At 44.9% G+C, this 22,349-nt stretch overlaps 1 protein-coding gene across 1 annotated transcript in view; it reads right to left on the bottom strand.

Annotated features, from left to right (window-relative positions):
- Nucleotides 1–9,133, bottom strand: part of FAM184A (family with sequence similarity 184 member A) — a 168,337-nt gene extending 159,204 nt beyond the window's left edge. The window contains exon 1 of the mRNA XM_024205389.2: nucleotides 8,969–9,133. Coding sequence (XP_024061157.2) covers nucleotides 8,969–9,133 — 165 coding nt within the window. The remainder of the gene's footprint in view (nucleotides 1–8,968) is intronic.
- Between the last annotated feature and the right edge of the window lie 13,216 nt (nucleotides 9,134–22,349).

Genomic DNA, 22,349 nt, shown 5'->3' with positions numbered 1-22,349 from the left:
CCCCCCAAATCATCAAGGAAATTTAAAATAAAGAGAACCTATAGTTAAGGTTGTCAAGAAGGTAAGTAAAGCAGCATCTACACAGACACTGAGTTGTCTAACTACACGGCGTAAGTGCTATGCCTCTCGTGGAGGTGGAATTATGTCATCGATGTAGCAGGGCACTTACATCAGTGGGACAAGGCTGTAATGTTGTACACTGTGTAGCGTAGACCAGGCTAAAGGTATGTCTACACTTACCAGGGATCGACGCTGCAGCGATCCATGTACCGGGGGTTGATTTAGCGGCTCTAGTGAAGACCTGCTAAATCGACTGCAGATCACTCTTCCATCAACTCCTGTACTCCACTGGAACCGGAAGCATAAGGTAAGTCGACGGGAGAATTTCTCCCGTTGACCCAGTGCAATGTTGACATCGCAGTAAGTCGACCTAAGCTACATCAACTTCAGCTATGTTATTCACATAGCTGGAGTTGCGTAACTTAGGCCGACTTACCCCCATTGTGTAGACCAGGCCTAAGATAAGAAATGCTATATCTATACCCTAGAAAGCCCAAGCACATCTCTTAACAAAAGATTTCTCATTTAAAAAAAAGGCTTTAGTGCACAGTAGAAAGAAAATAGAATGATTTGTTCAGTATACTGCAATGAAATTGTCATTACATACCTTATAGAGCAGAATACCCAAAACTTTTGAAAGTTGAGCCCCCAGAAATTAACCCATGCCCCTTTTCAACACTGTGTGTTACAGTTCAATAAAGTGAAATTTAGTTGTATTTTAGGGAATGGGATTCAATATTAGGTATCAAATATTTGAACAAGTTATTTCATTATCTAAAAGTAAAACATAACATTACTTTTTAATATTATTTTTTAAATTATCAAAATAGTATTACTTGGATGGCAATATCTAAGACATCAACATGCTAAATGGCCCTGCTATGCAGTATCCCAGCTCAAAACTTCATGTGTTCAAAAGATGGTGGCAGGACCTGCTGCCTCCTCCTCGTAGCTGTGGAACCAAAATGAGTAACAATGCAGTGCAGAATTGTGTACATCTTCCAAAGATCTTCCTGATGTTTTTTGATGAATCAAACAGTTGAAGCTGACATTTAAAGTATTATTGGCATCCAAGTTAACTTCCATTGAAATGAATGGGATACTTCACATCTCAGAGATATTATTTCAGGCTCTCTGCAAACTCAGATTAAACATTAGTGAATTGGTTACCCTGGGTCAAATTTTAAATATTTTCTTCACAACCGTAACAGTTACACATCAACTTGAAAAAAGGAAAGCTGAGACTCTGGAGAACATTTGTGCAGGGGGGCAGGCAGGTGGGCATGGACACACCTCACTAGTCCTTCACACTCCTCATAAGAGCATGCACCATACTTTGGAAAATACGGATTAAAAAAAATGTAAAACCACACACTGCAGGGAAATCTTTAATATGTTCAGTATTTAGTGTTCAAGAACACAAAGACACTAACACTGCCCTTTTTGCGATAGTATCAAATCATTTAAACTCTCCCATTTTATTATTCAAGACCTATCCATGTGGTATTGATGTTCAAATCTGTTCTCTTATGAATTCCTATCCTCCAAATTTTTGTCCCACACTTGCAATTCTAGGATTATATTGGAATGCTGAACAACTGCTATTTTTAATGCACACTAGTGTGTAGACATAAGTTTGTTTAAAAAGTTCAAAATGATTTAAAACATTTTCTTAGAAAACACTATTAAAAGCCAAACTACAGTGGGATGGTAGTTAACAAAAAAATAGTAATTTGAACAATACAGCAATGTGAGAATTTTGTAAGATATTTCTAAGTAAGACAACACTAGTCTGGAGGTTTCCTATTCCTCCCCCATTTCAAGGGGTAGAGGTTTCTCTTTTAGTCCTATATGAGCAGACTTTCAGTAGGTCTTAGTTCCTTGATTGAAGGAAGGGAATGAGACAACAATACTTGCTATTACTGCAAACAGAGTCAAAGTAGAATAGAATTGGTACTGGAAATATATAATAGTTTGACAGACAATTAAGCTACTTTGCAAGTATCAAGTATGATCTGACAAGGTGGGGGATGGTAGCTTTGACCATGAGACATCTACTCTCACAAGAAAGCATACTGTACAGTGGTAGTAAATAGAGCTATTCCCTTCCCCAGTTTAAGCCTTCTGTGTGAATTGTCTGTTTCATTAGGAAGGATATGACATGGATTACAAATACTGTTAATGCCTAGAGCTCCAAGAGAGATCAGGGTCCCATTGTGCTAGGAACTGTACAATAGATGGTGAGTGAGTCCCGGCCCCCAAAACTTGCCATCTAAATAAATAAGACAGGAAAGGGCGGAGGAAAAAAAAAAAAAAGATAGAAAAGTGAAGTAGTTGGCAAAATTCAAGCAGGTCAGTGGCAGAATTGAAAACAGAACTCAGGAAATTGGATTCTGGAGACCTATCTACTGGGCAATGTTACTCACTCAACCCCTATGGCTCTTAGCATTTTTCTATATCTTTGAGCTCCCTGCAGTTTGTCAATATCTAACCAGGATTGAAGGTCCAGCCCTGGGCACATAACCCATATGGAGTCTCACTGGAGCTGAATAGAGAGATTATGGGTACATCTACACACCAAAAAAAGATCCACAAAAGCAAGTTTCAGACCTGGGGTCAACTGACTCAGTTGACTGTGCGGCTAAAAATAGCTTGGGCTACAGACTGGGCTCTGAGACCCTCCCTCCTTGCTGGTTTTGGGGCATTTATAGTTTACCTTACAGCACAGCAGTTCCAGAAATGTTTACAGGTAAGTGTTACACTATGCAGAAGTCCAGTATTATCTTTGTAATAAATAAATAAATCTAGAGAGTCACAGAACAGCATTTTCAGAATTAACATAGGACATGTAATAATGAAACAGCTTTCTCATACTTACGGCTGTTGTACAGCTAAGAGAAAAGCTTTCCCAAAGATTAAATATTTAATTCTTAATGCATTAACTGAAGGGGTAGGGAAGAAGCATTTGACACACTTGGAATCACAGACAGAAATCAGAATTTATTATTTCATTCAGGCAGTCTTTTGACCTTTCAGGAGGACAGGTACAAAAGGAAAGGTCATAGAAACTACAGACTATTTCTGGGTATCAGAGTAGCAGCCGTGTTAGTTAAGTTTCTAACTTCAATCTTAGAATACAAAATGTATGTTTCATAAAGGCCACTGCAGAGACTAACCTCACTTTTAACAAAGCCCTGTTCTCTCATTGTTTATATAGCATACAATTTAAGTTACAGCTACCAGAAACTAAGAGTCAAGTCTCATGATTTGAAAGGGTTCCACTGATAGTCAAGTTTTATTTCCAAATGTCTTATGCTCAGTGAAGTTATCTGGCACAAACCACTGGTTAAAGGCAAAAACATACCACCATACCTATGTGGAAATGTTTGGACCAAAGCCTGCCATTCTTTCTTAACAAAAAAAAAAAAAAAAAATCACTAACTTCAGTAGGAATTCCACATATAAAAGAGTGGCCAATAGGAATCTCTACTCGTATGTTGTTTTACAAGAACTTACTAATGTGAAACAAATATTAAGATCACCTCTTTATGAACCCACAGGTTTTCTTTACTGTCCATTTTTAATCCAGCTTCCTTCCAGACACCCTTAAAGATTAACATGTCTTAAAAACAACTTTAGTGCTGAAGTTAACAGTTTATTAGGTCAAAGAAAGTTAACCATTTAAATACTGGTCTGAGGACAGAATGATCAGGATACCAATATCTAAATTCTCTCCACTTACCCCACTCCATCAACAACAACAAAAATCACAAAAGTAATGCTTCCTGTATTAAAGAAGTTCCATGAGCCTACTTTTGTGCCACTATCAAGTGTTGGGCTCTTGAATCCTAACCCTTTTTCCACCAACAGGACAGTGAAGGAAAAATGGATTACTAAACAAGTTTTAGCAATATTTAGTCTGGATGACAAAGACAGAAAGGAATTCTAATTGTTTAGGAAAAGAGAGAGTTTACTGTTCTTCCACGAAAAGATGTTGTTGCCAGCTGAATATTTTAACTTCACATAAGCCACTTAGCCAAGCACAAAGAAGCCTAGAATAGGAAAATTTAAACCTGACATTTAGGGAGCGTTGACCAACTTTCATACCATTTTAACTGGTAGTTGACCTTCAGATGCTTTTTTATTTATTTTTGAACAACAAGCTTGTCTGAAGCAGTGCTAATTGCTTCTGTTTACATAATACAGCTCTCAGGGTAGGTTCCCATTAACCTGTAAACTGATAGCTGTCTAAACTTCCCACTTCAAGAAATCAGCAATACTAAAGTCTCCCCACGAGGTACAAACAGATGGTTTTCGTCCAATTATCTAGTCTACTTATTTCAGTCGACTAAATTACCTGTGACTCAGCTAATGCTAATTATTTGGATTTTGTTTTTGTCCAACTGCAATTTGTAGCTCCAACCATAATAGTGAAGGATGAAAGTATTTTCTCCACAGGGATGCACATAATTCATAAGGTAAATATAAAATCAAGATCTTTGAGATTCCTGCTTCATGTGTTAAAGCATTTGAAGGAAGGACTCTGATGATGCAGTAAAAAAAAAAAAAAAATCCAGAGAAAGAAGAAGCAATTGAAACAGTAATCCACTAACAGAAGTCTTTATTCAGAACTACTCAATTCTTATACTGCAGGCTCCTCAAGGGAGGAACTGTTTCCTTCTATGTCTCTATAGAAGGCTTATCACAACAGGGTGATCCTAACTGAGACAAAAAACACATAAGAATAAGATACTAATACATTGCATTAAGAACATCATCTTCAGGTTCTAGGTCACTTTTAGGCACTTTTGAAGCTGCTTAGTGTCAAGACCAGGGCTAGGGCAGTCAGGTCTAATGATCAGGGCTGGTACCAAAAGGGGCAGAAGACCAAAAGCAGTAGCCTGAGTTTAGGACCTGGGGTCAGGGTCCTAGTACCAATAATAGGGGGTGGGATCCAAGCAGCAAGGCCAGGGTCTGCAGTCAGAATTCAAGTACCCAAGTCATGGGGCAAAGCAGGAGTCAAACTCCAAGTACTGAAGCCAAGGGTCCGAGCTGGGGTCAGAAGTCAAAGAGTAAGCCAAGATGCAGGTCTGATGGTACAGCTGACGGGGGGGGGGGGGGGGGGGGGGGGGAGGGGGTCTACCTCATTGCACTGACATATCCTGGAATCTTCCTGAATTTAAGTAGGGCGCATGGACCAATCAGGGGCCATGGCTGAAATTGTGAGTCCGACCTTCTGAGGTGGTACTACCTGTGATGCTTATCTCCATAGGGTCTATGTGGTAATGCATGTGGCCCTTCCATGGCTGCATGGCAGTAGTATGGAGGTGTGAGCCATCCCACAGACCCAGATTCTAGTTCTGCCACTGCAAAAATCTTACACTTAGAGAAAGCTAACATCTTCAAAAGTACCTAAGTTAGTGTACCAATATCTTGAAAATTCTGAAATACTTAATATCAAAAATATATAAGGGGAAAACATAGGTCAGATAGTAGTAACAAATGCAACTCTTAAAAAAACACCTTGCCCCACATCATGCAGATGTGTGGTAAATCATGGCTGAAGCAATTTTAGTCCTTCCTATTTGGCTTAAGCTCCTTATTTCTAGGCACTTCAAAAGATCTGTGTACCAGTTTAGAAGATAAAATAGTATTTGACAACAAAATTAAAGCATGCCATCAAGAAATAATCTGTGATTATATGTGATTGCATATGTACATTTGACCAACTGCATGCCTGAATATCAAAGCAGTATGAAATCACTGCTTGCTGTGGAGAAAAAAAAAAAAAAAAAAAAAAGAAGAAGTATTAGTTTGCTTGGAACTTGCTTTTATTCAGGGGCTGAATAAAAAAACACAAGTTACTGTTATCCTGATGTATGCATGGCAGTCCTAGCCCTAAAAATTGCCTGAACACCTGGATTACAATTTAAGATGCTTTTCTGGCTCTGTCTTGAAGTTTTAAAGAAAGGTCCAAGTGACCTTAAAATTATGTCTGCATATTCTCAGATGCAAGCCGTACAACAGTTCAATATGTCTTTTCACCTTACAGAAAAACTACTTAAATTATAAGCTCTTTGGGTCAGGGACAATCTGTTCTGTGGATGTACAGCACCTAGCATAATGGGGTCCTGGTCCATACTTGGAGCTCCAAGGTGCTGAAATACTACTACAAATAATAATAATCTCAGTGTTCCATAGTTTGCACTGGTTGCCGAGAAGCTTATGGATGGAGTTTAAGGTGTTTTTGACCTACAGCCCTAAAAGATGTGGAATCTTGCTACCTAAGAAACTGATCACAGCTCTTACATTATCGCACCAGCAGTGAGGCAGAGGTACTCTAGCCTTGAGCCCTCCTGGTTTACTCCAGTGACACGGGGCTCACGACAAGTCAATTTCTGTGAGTTCCTCTACCCTATAACTCACTCCCCTGCAAAACTTTCACTCTGGAACAAGAGTCTATTACCAAAAAGGCCAGTAGAACCTCACAGTATTGCCAGGAAACAAATATGAACACTGACCCTGTAAAGGTTCACACACAGATCTTTCAGAGTAGCAGCCGTGTTAGTCTGTATCCGCAAAAAGAACAGGAGTACTTGTGGCACCTTAGAGACTAACAAATTGCAGCTCCGGGGCTGTTGGGCTTGCCTATACAGAGAGTACGTGGCAAGTTGGTTTACACCGTGTTTACACCGCAATAGCTTGCCGCACACTACGTAGCTATGTGGATCCTGCTACTGTACACTAAAAATTCTGCACTCTGAACTTTTAGTGTACAAAAGCAGGGTCCACATGGTCAGGGCAAGGCAAGCCAGTCTGCAGATTTGAACCCCAACTTGCCATTGATAAATTCTCTGTATAGACAAGCCATTAACCTGTAAATTAAACCAACCTTTTTCAAATACACAACCTGAAGGGTGACCCACATACTGTACTTCGCTTTATAAAATGTTCTGGGATCCTTGGAAATAAGAAGACTACGTATATAATGTATTATTGGGTTCATCTTATAGCAACATGAACCTTAAAATAAACTGAAGCATTAGTTTTGATAAATTACTGTATTGAAAGATATTAAGGGTAAGACTACAATACACCACATTTCTGAATATTTACCTGCATAAAATCCCTGAATGCAGAGCTACTTTAGTGCTTTGAGTACCTCAGAATGTATAGCATATGTTCAATGACATAGAACTCAAAAGACCATGCATCTATTTTAATATGGAAATGAAATATGCTTCTGATGACAACAATTAAATGCTATGCAAACTACTGAAATAAGAAAAGGAAATAAACCTAAAATTGTACACAAATGGGATTTAATCTGTACAAATATTCCCACATACATACCACAACTTAAATTCCTAAAAGTGTAGTAAGCCAATTTAAGTGTCACCTGAACACTCTTCATACATGGTGACCAAAGATAAAAACTACTAATTGTATTATCTTAGTTTTAAACCACAATTCAAGTTTTAAGTAAGATATGTAGAAAATAAGCTTAACTATAGCCGTTATTTGACTGGTTTGAACTGTATTTCACTCTCTAACTGAGGTCAATGTGAGCAAGAATCAGGTCAATAACTAGAAAAGAAAGAAAATCTGACTTGTCAAAATAATTGGTTTTCGCTGTCTACATTAACTGACTCTGGTAAATATTTGCCTTTATTTCATTCAAACTAGATACACAGACAATTTGGTATGGCCTGCATGACCACCATAAACTTCCTACCAAAAAATTCTCTATTTCTGTTCAGCAAACAAGCCGAACTGAGATGAAATGTTTTCTTCTTCCAGTTTAGCAGATATTTGAAGGATACTAATATGTTTATTACTTATGCATTTTTTAACTTCTTGTTTAAATATAAGCTATATGAAGCTTGAAACGGCTCATTGCCAATTACTTACCCTCCAACACACATTGTGTATTTCCCTCATGCAAAGCTGTTTGTGTGTTTTATGAATTGTGATTCTTTTTCAAACCAAGGAAAATTACAGAATTGAATCATCCATTTGTAAAAAGTTATTCTGAATATGCAAATCACAACTACAGTAGAGTCTGTCACCCTTTAGTCTACTAACCTTGGCAATGTTTCTTTAAAATATCAGCTTTTAACAAAATGTATGTACAGTATCATCTTACAGGGCTTAGGATCCTGTCAAGAAGGCTGTTAAATCAGTGAGACAAAACTGATATTTTCCCTTCTTCCCTCTCCCCCCAAGTTAATTCATTGTCAAGGGACACTCAAAATAACCTACTGGTATATCAAAAATAAGTTCTTAATAGAGAGCAAAGCTACTGCCAAGTTTACTTTTTTTTTAAATCACCTAGAAGGGCTTGTTTACCTCTTATGTAAATGAAGTTATTTTTTTAAACCTATAAATTTTAGAGTATAAATATAAAATACAGTCAGTGTCAGTTTCCCTAAACACAGACAGTTATACAGGAAAAACTATGTACACAAACACAGTTAAATGGGCTCACTTTATAGCTTTCCAACGCATTTTTAATATCATGTTTTGTAACTGAAACTATTTGTCTCGCTGGCTGTCATCCTTTGCTTTAGGATTTCACCGTCAACAGACGTCAAAACCGGCATGAATCTCATTATATATTCGGTGAAAAACACGTTGTGGATTCTACCCTGGGGAATTGAGGTATCACTGCAATAGGGGCAGCGCAGCCAATCCACATGCAGCTTTTAAAGGGACTAATCCGCCAGGTTTTAATCACTGGAAGATCTCCATCTAAATGGGAACTGGAAGCCAGTTTTGCCCCTCTCAGGCGGAAGAATGTGGCTTGTAGGAGAGGAGAGAGCGCTGAGCGATCTCCTTCTTTCACCCGGAGAGCAGCTCGCAGCAGGAGACACGACACGGTTGGAGAGTTGGGGGGAGGGACGCTTACCTTGGTGAGCTGGGCTATTTTCTTGCTCATTTTGAGGTGCAGATCCTGGCTGTATTCCACGCTGAGCCCCGGCTGGGAACTGGACGCGGCGAATTTCCCAGTGCTGGCTGAGGAGCCGCCGCCACCGTAGTAATGCTGCTGCCAGTTCATCCCGGGGGTCGCCATCTTCACAGCGAGACCCCGCTACCCCTCCCGCTCCGCTTTCCAGGAAAGCGACCGGGGGGTGGCGGGGCGATGCCGCGGCGCCCTGACCGCACCCGCTGCCCGGGTCACGGGCGGAGCGTCCGCCTTCAGACCCCCGCGGCGGTGACCCCGGTCCCGGCTCCCTCACACCATCCGCCCCCTCCGCTAGGTGCGGGTGAAGGCAGGGACGCGCCCCCCCGGGCGGGGGAGAATCTGCGCACCGGGGCAGCAAGCGGGGCACGCAGCCGCTTCCCTCGCCCCGTGCCGGGGGGGCAGCAAGGCCCCCTGACAACGCGACCCTCGGGAGCGGGGGTCTCCGGCCGCGGCTCGCCCAGCCCAAGCAGAGCTGCCGCTTCGCCCCGCCCGGCCGCGCGGAGGAGCCGGTGACTGTTGCTGCAGCCGCCACCCGGTTACCAGGCTCCGGCTGAACTGTTTACGCTGAGCAACGTCGTCACTTCCGGCTGCTCACTCCTGGACCTGTCAATCCCAGCCTTCACAGGTCTTAAGCAACCTGAGCCATGCGCATGCGTATCAGCTGGAACTCCCCCCCTCCCCCCAGCAGGTGCATATGCACTGTCCCCCAGTCTTCATGGCTGCTGGTGCGCGCCCTAGGCGCTGTTCCCGAGCGGCAGGTGCGTAACTGGCGTGCCTACTCCCCCGCCCCCTTCCGCAACTGCTTCGCTCACTTGCTCCCGTACCTTTCCAGCAGCAGGTGGCGCTCTTCTTATTCCCACGGTGTTCTTTTTCGTCTCCCACTGCTGCACGTGGTTCTGCACGGTGCTGCCCCTACGCGATCAAAATTTCTGCAACTGCCCCAGCCTACCTCCAGCAGTTACTGGCCACAGAGCCCCTCCTTCTTCCTTCGGGGGGCTGCTTATGTGAGTCTTTAGAGGGCAGTAACATGCAAAGGCAGGAACCGGCCCCACCCTCCCAGTCTTCAGATAGAAATAACTTTCCAGTTCTTTTTCCTTGTAAAGAGTCCTATACCTCTTACAGTGGCAGACAGGTTGCTAGAGGAGAGAATATCTTACTACAGTAACTCCTCACTTAACGTTGTAGTTATGTTCCTGAAAAATATGCCAACATTTTTATGGCTGACCTGGAACAACGCTTCCTCAGCTCTCGTCCACTCTCTACCTACGCCACATTGATGACATCTTCATCATCTGGACCCATGGGAAGGAGACTCTGGAAGAATTCCACCATGATTTCAATAGCTTCCACCCCACCACCAACCTCAGCCTGGACCAATCTACACAGGAGGTCCACTTCTTAGACACAACGGTACAAATAAGTGACGGCAACGTTAACACCACCCTATACTGAAAACCCACCGACCGCTATGCCTACCTTCATGCCTCCAGCTTCCAGCCCGGACACACCACACGATCCATCATCTACAGCCAAGCGCTGAGGTATAACCGCATTTGCTCCAACCGCTCAGACAGAGACCAATACCTACAAGATCTTCACCAAGCAGTCTCAAAACTACGATACCCACATGAGGAAATAAGGAAACAAATCAACAGAGCCAGATGTGTACCCAGAAGCCTCCTGCTGCAAGACAAGCCCAAGAAAGAAACCAAGAGAACTCCACTGCCCATCACCTACAGTCATCAGCTAAAACCTCTCCAACACATCATCAGTGATCTACAACCCATCCTGGACAACGCTTCCTCGCTTTCACAGGCCTTGGGAGGCAGGCCAGTCCTCGCCCACAGACAACCCGCCAACCTTAAGCATATTCTCACCAGCAACCACGCACCGCACCATAGTAACTCTAACTCAGGAACCAATCCATGCAACAAACCTCAATGCCAACTCTGCCCACATATTTACACCAGCGACACCATCACAGGACCTAACCAGATCAGCCACATCATCACCGGTTCATTCACCTGCACGTCCACGAATGTAATATACGCCATCATGTGCCAGCAATGCCCCTCTGCTATGTACATCAGCCAAACTGGACAATCCCTACATAGAAGGATAAATGGACACAAGTCAGATATTAGGAATGGCAATATACAAAAACCTGTAGGAGAACACTTCAACCTCCCTGGACACATAATAGCAGATTTAAAAGTAGCCATCCTGCAGCAAAAAAACCTCAGGACCAGACTCCAAAGAGAAACTGCTGAATTTCAGTTAATTTGCAAATTTGACACCATCAGCTCAGGATTAAACAAAGACTGTGAATGGCTAGCCAACTACAAAAGCAGTTTCTCCTCCCTTGGTGTTCACACCTCAACTGCTAGAAGAGTGCCTCATCCTCCCTGATTGAACTAACCTCGTTATCTCTAGACTGATTCTTGCCTGCATATTTATACCTGCGTCTGACGAAGTGGGTATTCACCCACGATAGCTTATGCTCCAATACGTCTGTTAGTCTATAAGGTGCCACAGGACTCTGTCGCTTTTTCCTGAAAAATACGACTTTAAGTGAAACGATGTTAAGTGAATCCAATTTCCCCATAAGAGTGAATGTAAATGGAGGGGTTAGGTTCCAGGGAATTTTTTTTTTTTTTTTGCCATACAGTACAGTACTATAGTTGGAAGGTGCCCCCGCCTTACCCCACACAGGCACAGCCCACTGGCACTGCAGACAATGAGGCAGGCAAGGAGGCTGAAGGTGCTGTAGGCTAGGAGAATCATGTTGCGCAGCAGCAGTGGCAGCTTCCCCTACTCTGCAAGCACCAGGGGCGGGGGGCTCAACCCTTGGCCTGCTCACACACCCCTTTTCCCCAAGCTCCCACCCTTAACCTGCCTCTTCTCCCCCCCCTTTACTCCACACGTGGTGTCCTTGCCTCCCCTCTCCCTCCCCTGCCTCCTGCCCGCGGCAATCAGCTGGCTTGCAGCATTCAGGATGGAGGGGGGAGGAGCGAGGACCCGGTGCGCAGGCTCCCCCTCCCTCCCTCCTGAACACCACAAGCCAGCTGATTGCCATGGGCAGGAGGAGGGGGAAGGCGCTGATCCGTGGGGTCTGCCAGCGGGCGGGAGGCGCTGTGGGGAGGGCGTAGGGGGGCTGCCAGCTGTGGACAAAGCAGGCAGCCAAACGATGTTATAGTGAAGCATTGCACAACTTTAAATGGAGCATGTTCTGTAATTGAGCAGGGACGTAAGATTGAAACAACATTAAGCGAGAGGACGTTAAGTGGGGAGTTACTGTATTTGATAAATGTTAACAGAGTAGCTCATAAAAATTAACAGGGCTGCCATCAGACCTAAGTCTGGTACAGTATTTGTCTAAGTATCGCACAAGATTCTGATTAAAATAGTAGTACTGAACAAAATCAATGCAGCACTTGTGAAAGTGATTAAACGTGCTAACCCATAAATCTTAAATAGTACAAAAACAACAAGGAGTCTGGTGGCACCTTAAAGACTAACAGTCTTTAAGGTGCCACCAGACTCCTTGTTGTTTTTGTAGATACAGACTAACACGGCTACCTCCTGATACTTAAATAGTAGTGGCAAGTGGAGAATCATCTTCTTAGGGAGTAAATTCCAGTGATGGTCCAGAAGAATCTTTTTTCAGGCCAGGGCTATTCAATCTCTTTAACAATGTCATCATTACAGGACAAGTTGCACTTTAGGCCCCACTGCAATTTCTCTCAAATGCACCCTTCAGGTGACAGGCCTGGCTTCCTTCACCTCTTTCAAGGGTGGAAACCCATAGTTTAACCACTCAGGCACTTAATAAGTGGGTTACTCTGTTTCCCACCATGTAAAACATAACAGCCCAAACTGCATTTGGCACCTGCAAGAAAACTGTTCAGGAGTCTGTGTCTAGGAGCTGATTAAAATGACTCAACGCAGTTTAAATCAAAACAAGCATATTGTTTATTTATCCAAAAGTACAGTGCAAACAGAGAAAAAGGTTAAGACAAATGTATATAGGTATCTGGTCTCACCTAAACTTTATCCTCTTGTTGCAAGTTTTGGTAAGCTCAACTTAGCCCAGCTACCTCCATCTCTGGAATGGAAGAGTGAACTGGAGGAGGGCAGTAGGCTGTCTCTCACAGGGTATGTCTACAGTAACTGTCGGATCGGCGAGCAGCGATCGATCCAGCGGGGGTCAATTTATCGCGTCAAGTCTAGACGTGATAAATCGACCCCCGAGCGCTCTCCCATCGACTCCTGTTCTCCACTGACACGAGAGGCACAGGCAGAGTCGACGTGGGAGTGGCAGCAGTTGACTCACTGCAGTGAAGACACCGCAGTAAGTAGGCCTAAGTACGTCTTGCACTGCTCAATATTCTCCTGGACAGTGTAAGCTCATAGTAAGTCCGTCATTCCAACACTGTGTGGTGATTATGCACCAGCCTTGTCATCTTAAGTATAGATTCCCAAACACTTCAATCTAAATATGCTGGTTTAGATAAAAACAAGTTTATTAACTAGAGATAGATTTTAAGTAATTACAAGTGATAAGGCATAAGCCTGTTGCCTGGTTTTAGGAGGTTAATATTACAAGTGATAAGGCATACGCCTGTTGCCTGATTTTAGGAGGTTAATATTTTAGATATGGGTTATAAGCTCGCCAATTAATCTGATCAGAAGATAAGGTTCTTGTGCCAGAATCAGGCTACAGAGTTTGCAAGGACCCTTGTGATGTATCACAAAGACACTCACAGTGAGACAAGTGTAGCCTTGAGGACTTTTATTGAGATGAATGGAATAGTAATCAAATGGTAAAATAATCAGGAATTACAAAGGCAATAATATTGTTCTAGAGATATGTAATATTATGTACAAAGCTTTTGATTAATATACTCACATCCTTTCTTGATAACCTGATGGTAAGAGACAAAGGACCAGCCTTGCCTCTAGGATGCCAAGAGATTCAGGTCGAGGTTCCTCAATTCTTGAGCGGGAGGACTATAGAAGACTATAAAAAGCTAACTTAGACTTTTACTTAATTAACTCACTTAAAATGTACAATTGAAAACTAACAGACCAATAAACAAAAGATCATAAAGAACTAAGAACGAAGAAGCCAGCTTGGCATGGTGAGTCACCCCTCTTATAGAGCCTGAACACTCCTATGACCAAACGTGGTTTTCTCACCCACTGAAATGTTGGGGTACACTTACTCTATAGGCTGGTATGCTTGAACATATGGATGACATATACATACATATTAATGACATTAGATTATTCTTGCATTTGTAATTTCTGTCCTAACCGGTTATTTCAGTTCTTCCAAGTTGTGGTGTGCCTGTTAAGTTTAAAGAGAGTATGAACGTAGGTAGCCTCCCTTACTACCCTGCTTCAACACATTCTTTATCTATGTTAAAGGTTGCAACCATACATGATCCTTATGCTTTAGCTCATCACCACCTATCTAGGTGAAATGTCCTAAACCAGGGGTCTCAAACACATGGCCCGCGGGGTTATTTTCTGCGGCCCACGAGCTCCTCGCGGCCCCCCGCCCTCCCCCAGTGTTTACCTAGAGCGGCTCCGGCCCGACACGCACCGGGGGCAGGGCAGGCACCGCCCCCAGCAGCTCCCATTGGCCGCAGTTCCCCATTCCCGGCCAATGGGAGCTGCTGGGGGCGGTGCCTGAAGCAACAGCCACACACACTCCTGCGCCCCTCCTTCCCCAGGTTCTGGCTGCTTCCCGGAGCGGCGTGGGGGCAGGGCAGGCTTCCTGCCTGCCCTGCCCCCAGTGCTCGTCGGGCCGGAGCCCGCCCCCCAAACCCCTCCTGCAGCCGAACCCCCTGCCCTGAGCCCCCTGCTGCACCCCACACCCTTCCTGCACCCCGACACCCGACCCCCTGCCGCACCCTGCACCCCGACCCACTGCCCTGAGCCCCCTGCTGCACCTCTCCTGCACCCCAACCCTCTGCCCTGAGCCCCCTGCTGCACCCTGCCCCCCTGCCCTGAGCCCCTGCCGCACCCTGCACCCCTCCTGTACCCCAACCCCCTGCCCTGAACCCCCGCTGCACCCCACACCCCTCCTGCACCCCGACGCCCGACCCCCTGCCCTGAGTCCCCTGCTGCACCCCTCACCCCTCCTGCACCCCGACCCCCTGCTGCACCCCTCCTGCACCCCAACCTCCTGCCCTGAGCCCCCCGCTGCACTCCTCCTGCACCCCCTGGGGGCAGGGAGGGGGCGGAGTTGGGGTGGGGATTTCGGGAAAGGGGTTGGAATGGGGGCAGGGAAGAGGTGGGAAAAGGCAGAGCAGGGGTGGGCCCTCATGGAAGGGGTGGAGTGGGGGCGGGGCCGAGGGTGGGGGGGGAGGTGTCAGTAAATGCGGCCCTCGTGCCAATGTACTAGTCCTCATGTGGCCACCGTGGTCATGTGAGTTTGAGACCCCTGTCCTAAACACACACGCTAGCTTTGCCTTAGCTCAACATACAGGATGTGGCTTGTAGGTCCTTTGCGTTACATCCAAAATACTCTAATATAAACCTATTATAGTAAAACAAATAATCAAACCCATAAAAAAATAAGAAACCCACAAGAAAAAAATATAGAGGCAAGCAACCAGGCTAGCCCTATAAGCTACAAGTCAGAATTGGTTACAAAAGAAATAAAAAAAGATAAAACCACAAACTAATACCTAAATGAGCTAAAAAGCAAAGTGTCTCTCACCATAAGCTGTAACAGTTCACAGGCTGGATTTTCTTTCAGCCAGACACCCCTTCCCCAGTTCAGTGTTCTTCAGATATGTGTTGATGCCGCGAGCAGAGAGATGGAGGAAGAAATAGGTGATGTGGAGGTCAGTCACTTATTTTTATATCCTCCTCCTCTCTTTGAGGTACACACACAGACCCACACCCAAAGGGGTGTAGACAAACAGTCCTGTATATATGTGAGATTCAAACCATCTCTGGGATGAAATGTAAATTTCTTATTTATACTTTCCCCCTGCTGGTGAATGGCCAGCTAAGCAGGTAATGGCCCTTTAGCACCTTGCTGGCGTTTGTGTCTTTGTCTCCGAGAAAATGGTTTGTGGATGTTACCCAGAACTACAATATTTCAGTAACAATCATATAGCAAAATCTCAATTTTACATGCAGTATTGTTACACACATTTCAACAGGCTAATATTCAACAGATTATGAGTTTTCAAATAATCCCCTAAAATCAGGCCATAGGCATCATTATTATTGCTTATATAATATAGGTTATAGGCTCACCAATTGATCTGACCAGAAGATAATAGTAGCCTTGCCCCAGAATCAGGCTACACGGAGTCTTGCAAAGACCCTCAGGATGTATGACAAGGACACTCATACTAGAATAAAATACAGCCTTAGTGACTTTTATTAACATTTCCATTTATGTTAATAAAAGTAGTCAAAGTTCCAAACCCAGAATTAAAAGGAAATAGTACTGATCTAGAGGTACAGGTGGTATCTTTTATAAGAACTTCCTAGATTAACATGCTCACACCCTTCCTTGAGAACCTAGTGGTAAGAGACAAAGGACCATTTTCTGGCATGTCAAAAGAGTCTGATGGCCCAGATTCCTCAAGGCTCAAGTGGAGATGAAAAACTTAGGAGAAACTAGAGAGCTAGAAAGCTATAGACGAAGCCGAGAAAGACCTAAGAAAAACCAACCTACAACTAACATTAAACATGGTGGTTTGCTCCTGTTATAGAGTCTGAGCAGTATGTGCCCAATCTTCCACGTTCAAACTTAATTTCCTCACCCACACAGGGCCGGCTCCAGGCACCAGCTTACCAAGCAGGTGCTTGGGGCGGCCACTTCGGAGAGGGGCGGCATGTCCAGCTGTTCGGCGGCAATTCGGCGGACGGTCCCTCACTCCTGCTCGGAGCGAAGGACCTTCCACCGAATTGCCGCCGCAGATCGCGATTGCGGCTTTTTTTTTTTTTTGGTTTGGCTGCTTGGGGCGGCCAAAACCCTGGAGCCGGCCCTGCACCCACATAATATTGGGGTGTGTTTACTTTATAGGCTGACATATTCATAGATATTAGTAACAATTAGCTCATTCTCATAGCTAGGTATGGTGTAGCAGACTCACTCTCCTCTAGCACCTTCAACCAAGTCACTCCAGGACTTCAGTGGTCTCTCTTATTCTGCCTCAGCCAACAAGACAGGTATTGATACATGTTCACCCCTCCTGGGATAACAAAAGTACCACTAAAAGTCTCAAATTGTCCTAACACAAGAGCTCCTTCTGCCCCCTCTTGGGCTATTCTTCAGCCTGTCCTTGAGCTTGATCTTCAACTCCATCCTGGGCTCCATAATCCTGATGGTGGTCTTGTCCCTGCTTCTGTGGGGCTGATAGGGGAACTCAGTCCCACCCTTTATTCTGGGTTTCAACCCAGAGACCTTGCATTGAGCAGCCAAGTCCATGCCTTCAAATGCATTGCTGTTTCCTTCTGCCACTTCCTCCCTCTGAGCCACTTGAGTTGCTTCCCTACAGCCTGTGCTTAACCCAGCTTCTCTGGTTTCTGGACATCTGGCTTCTCACTAGATCCTCCCCGCTGTTACCCGGTCAATTTAGGAAACCCTGCCTATACCCTACTGAGGGCTCAATGTGTGACCCAGTCAATTTAGGGCACCCCGCCTATACACCCCGAGGGCTCAAGGCTTCATCCAATCAAGTTAGACATCCCCGCCCTTTCCCTTCTGAAGACTCAGGGCGTAAGGCACCTATTCTTACCCAGGGGGCTCAGGAAGAAACCTAGTCAATTTAAGTACCCACCCTTTCCCTCAGGGCTCAGGGCTCTATGGAACCGCAGAACCTTTTCCCAGGGAAAGAGCCTTACACAGTTGTGCTCTAAACATCTATTTATTAGCAACACACACAGAATACATATACCAAACAAGTCTCTTATGCTCACCACTCCCAATATACAGACAAATTTCACCTGCTGGCCAATCAGGATTCCTTCATCTGGGTGTTCGTGGTGATGCCTCTGCATGTCACTGTCGTGCAGAGGGGTCAGAGTTCCAGCAGTGTGCCTTAATTCTTATTTTTGTTAAATGTTTCAATAAAATAACTATTTATTTGTAAAATACCAATAAGATATGTTGAATCTTAAAGAGACGACAATTTCTGTTTATTTCACTTCTGTTTACTAAATGGTAGCTTTTCATAACATGCCATGGCTGTTTGTTTTGTATGCAAGGGTTACCATTTTCATAAAATTACACTCCACTATTTATAAGCACACTGTAAAACTTTTAAAAATAACCATAAAGCTTAAACATTTCTGTCCTTCCTACATTAATATCCTGATCTTAACAAACCTGATAGAACATCATTACTGAATAAACCCACAGTGCCCTATTTTAAAGTTAAGAACTAATTGCTGATGCTGAGCTTAATCCTTGGTGCTGAGATTTCTATGTGGATCTCGAACACATACAAGTTAATACAGACATTTTCTGTGAACTGCAGGTCTGACATTAAAAGGAGCAATGTATGTTTACAGCTAGATGTGCAGATGTTTGTACACAAACTGACTCACTGGAGGCATAATCTGTGGAAACAATTGTCAAAAACGTATCATTTTTCTATAGAATAGTTTAAACACTGATTGCATTTGGCCTTTTCCAAAAGAAAAGTTGATGTTTTATATTCAGGTTTTTAAGCCAGACCCATAACTGTGATATCAAAACCACAAAAAGCAAAGGAAAAATGCCATGGAAAGCAGAAGAAATTTGTCTATGATTTGAATAATTGTTCCTCTCTTTCTGTCCTCATGTTCTCACTCAGTACAAAAGTCCACCCTGCTTTACATCAAATATATAAAATACTTGGAGAACAGTTTTCCTGTCACAGTCCCTCACGGGGTCCATTCACTCCTCCTCCTGGCCACTCTGGGAATTAGCTCCTTCCAGGTCCAGGGCCCCCTTCTGCTGCTAGCTGCATGCTCTACTGCCATTCTCTCGTTGTCTCTGTGACTCCAGTTGTTCTTTCATCATAACTTGGCCCTTTGGCTAGGTCACTATATGAGTTTACCCCTTCCAGGGTACCAAAGTCTTTTGGGGGACTGTCCCAGGCCGTCTTCTTTCCTCTGCCTTGTCTGTGCCACTTCCCCAGTGACTGGTAGGGGAACCTGGGACCATTCTCTACTCCGGGTTCCAGCTCAGGGACCCTCTAGTCAGCAGCCAAGGTCTGTTCCAGACTGCCTTTCCCTGAGCCCTGTCCTTACCTTCTGGCTCTTCCCCTGACTCTCTGGGTTTGCCATCTGCAAACTCCCTCCTCCTAGGAAGTAACTGTAGGCTACTTGCCTTTATAGCCACAAACTAACCTCCCATTTCCCAGGGTGAAACTGCAGTCTACAGCCCTCTCTGCTATCAGCTTCCTGCCCTTATAAGCCCAATACAGCCCAGCTCATCCCCCCTCAGTTGGGCTCCCTCATTCACTCAGGGGGGTGGAGGGGAGAAGAGCCCACCGGCTCGCAGAGTGCGGAGGCAGGACTAGGAGCCAGGCTGGAAAACCAGGCGGGGCAGTGACCATGGGTTCTCCACTCTGGAGCAGGGAGGTGTGTGCTCCTGCCGCACCAGGTTGCACCCCACAGGCAGTGAGGGGGAGCCCAAACCCCTTGCCACAGCTCCCTCTGACTACGGCACCCTGGGCGGGCGCCCAGATCACCCTGCCTCTAAGGCTTGCATCTTCAGTTACCCTCAGTAGTATGATTTCAACTTCAATCACCTCCGCCTTTGGAAAATAGTGCCAGTATTCAGAATAGTGTCCCTGGGTGTTTGTACTGATCCCCTTCTGAAACCACCCAGACACTTTGTCCCCTCTTGCACCACTCCACTCCCAGGCCAAACTCACCATGTCTAGTGCTCTGGCTGTGCTGTGTTTGCCAAGGGACAGTGAGAAAGAGGTGTATGTAACTTTAATGATTCAAGACTGTGAACGCACACACAATACTGACTCTGTGTGTTGTTTCTTTTGCTTCTGCAGATGTGCCCTTGAGGGCCAGCTCTTCCGTCAGATAAGGAGGCGAGTAAGGAGGACATGTTTTGCAAAGTGCTGCAATTGTCAGATCAGGCCAATAGTGAGCATAGAGCGTGGAGAGAGACAATAAATGAAAAACTAGAAATAGATAGCCAGGAGAGGAGTCAGAGGCAGAAGTGGATGGAAAGCTCATGGAGGACCAATCAGAAATGCTCAGGTCCCTGATTGCGCTGCAAGTGGAATGCATGCATGCTCGACTCCCCCTCCAGCCCATACAAAACTGCCTTCCTTGCCCTCCCCAAACACCCCCACACACATTCCTCGCCCTTTGCAGGACCCCTTGCACTCCACCCCAGGGACATTTTCCATAACAACAGCTGGACTTACACACAGTTGTGAAATCCTCACTTCAGAGAGTGCTGCTTACTGTCATGTCCCTTGTAAGAAATGTTAATCTACGTATTGCTGTTTAATAAAAATTTAGTGATTCTTTATTTGTGATCTACACAGGATGGTTACAGAAGAAATTCATACACCGCAGCAATCAGCACATTTGCGGACTACAATTAATGCTCAGGCAGGAATCATTACAGGGGTCATTTAAGGTGGCAAGTAAACAATGCCTGGCTCATTACCAGAAAAACACATTACTGGGGCTCATTGTCAAAATGCTGTTTCAAAGCCTCCCTGATTCAAATAGCCCCCCATTGAGCCTCTCAAATAGCCCTGGTGTCTGGCTGCTCAAAAAAAGGTGATCCACCTCAATGCTCCATTACTGGGGAAACTTTTCCCTCTTGGCTTCACAAATGTTATGCAGAGCATAGCAGATTGCTATGACCATGGGGATATTTTTCTCATTGGGTCTAGCCTGACAAAAAGGCAGTGCCAGCGACCCTTTAATCTGCCAAACACCTGATGAGCCTCTTGTTGAAAAGCTTCTTGCTACTGTCAAGGTTTCTGGTTTATGGCTTCATGAGTTATGGGAGTAAAGGGTAGGCTGGGTCTCCCAGGATCACTATGGGCATTTCCACATGACCTTTTGGAATCTTCTGGTCTGGAAAGGAAGTCCCTGCATGCAGCTTTCTATACAGGCTAGTGTTCCTGAAGATGTGTGCGCAATGCACCTTCCCTGACCACCCCGCATTGATGTCAGTGAAACGACCCAAGTGATCCACCAGCACCTGCAATACCATAGAGAAATAGCCCTTTCTGTTGATGTACTTCATTGCAAGATGGTCTGGGGCCAAAATTGGCATATGCGTGCCATCTATCCCCCTGCCGCAGTTAGGGAATTCTATTGGTACAAAGCCATCCACTATTTCCGGCACATTGCCCACAGTCACAGTCCTTCAGCAGGAGGTGATTAATGGCCCTGCACACTGGCATCACCGCAAACTTCCCAATTCCACACTGATGCATGACTGACCGGTAGCAGTCTGGAGCTGCCAGCTTCCATACAGAGATTGCCACATGCTTTTCCAGCATGAGGGCACCTCTCATTCTGGTGTCGTTGTGCGGCAGGGCAGGGGTGAGCTCCACACAGAGTTCAAGAAAGGTGGCTTTGCCCATAAAAAGTTCTGCAGCCACTGCTTGGCATCCCATACCTGCTTCACAATCCGATCGAACCACTTTCCCAATCCCAATAGCAACGGTCCACTGTGCAACTGCTCCATGAATGCCAACATCAATCTTGAATTGTTTCTTTCCATGGCACACAGCAGGGCAGGTACAACGGATTCCTGTTCAGATTCACAGCTCATGAAATACTGCAGGATCTGTCGCGTTGTGTTCATAACACGTATCACAAGACTGGTGAGTAGTGCAGGACCTATGCTTTCAGGCAGAGATGGCAGGTGCAAAGTTTACAGGGGCAGTTGAACAATGGCATGAAATGTAGCCGGAAGCCCTTAGAATTATGGGATGGAGAAAACTGCATCATGGGGCCGTGATCCTGCCCTCATGATGCACTGTGATCCATTCCCAGAACTCCTAGCGGAAGAAGGTGGCAATTTGCACAGTGGGATAGCTACCCACAGTGCACTGCTCTCTCTGTTGGCACTAGAGCACCAACTGTGGACACCTCCACTGACACAAGTGACAAGAGCATAATGGGAACCCCCATGAACTCTGCCCCTATGTGCCCCTCCTGTGAGACAACGAGGAATGAGATTTATATGATATAAATGGGAACTGACTTATAATGTTTTGATGAAACTATATTGGTATTATTGTTGGGACTGTTTGTGGAATGAATGTATGAAGCTTGAAATCAGTAAGTATTAATCACAGAGAGGGATGTA

This window comes from Terrapene carolina, unplaced genomic scaffold (assembly GCF_002925995.2).
Source record: "Terrapene carolina triunguis isolate 2854851 unplaced genomic scaffold, T_m_triunguis-2.0 Scaffold85, whole genome shotgun sequence".
NCBI lineage: Eukaryota > Metazoa > Chordata > Testudines > Emydidae > Terrapene > Terrapene triunguis.
The sequence above is the reverse complement of the archived record's forward strand: the minus strand, read 5'-3'. Positions and strand labels throughout refer to the sequence as shown.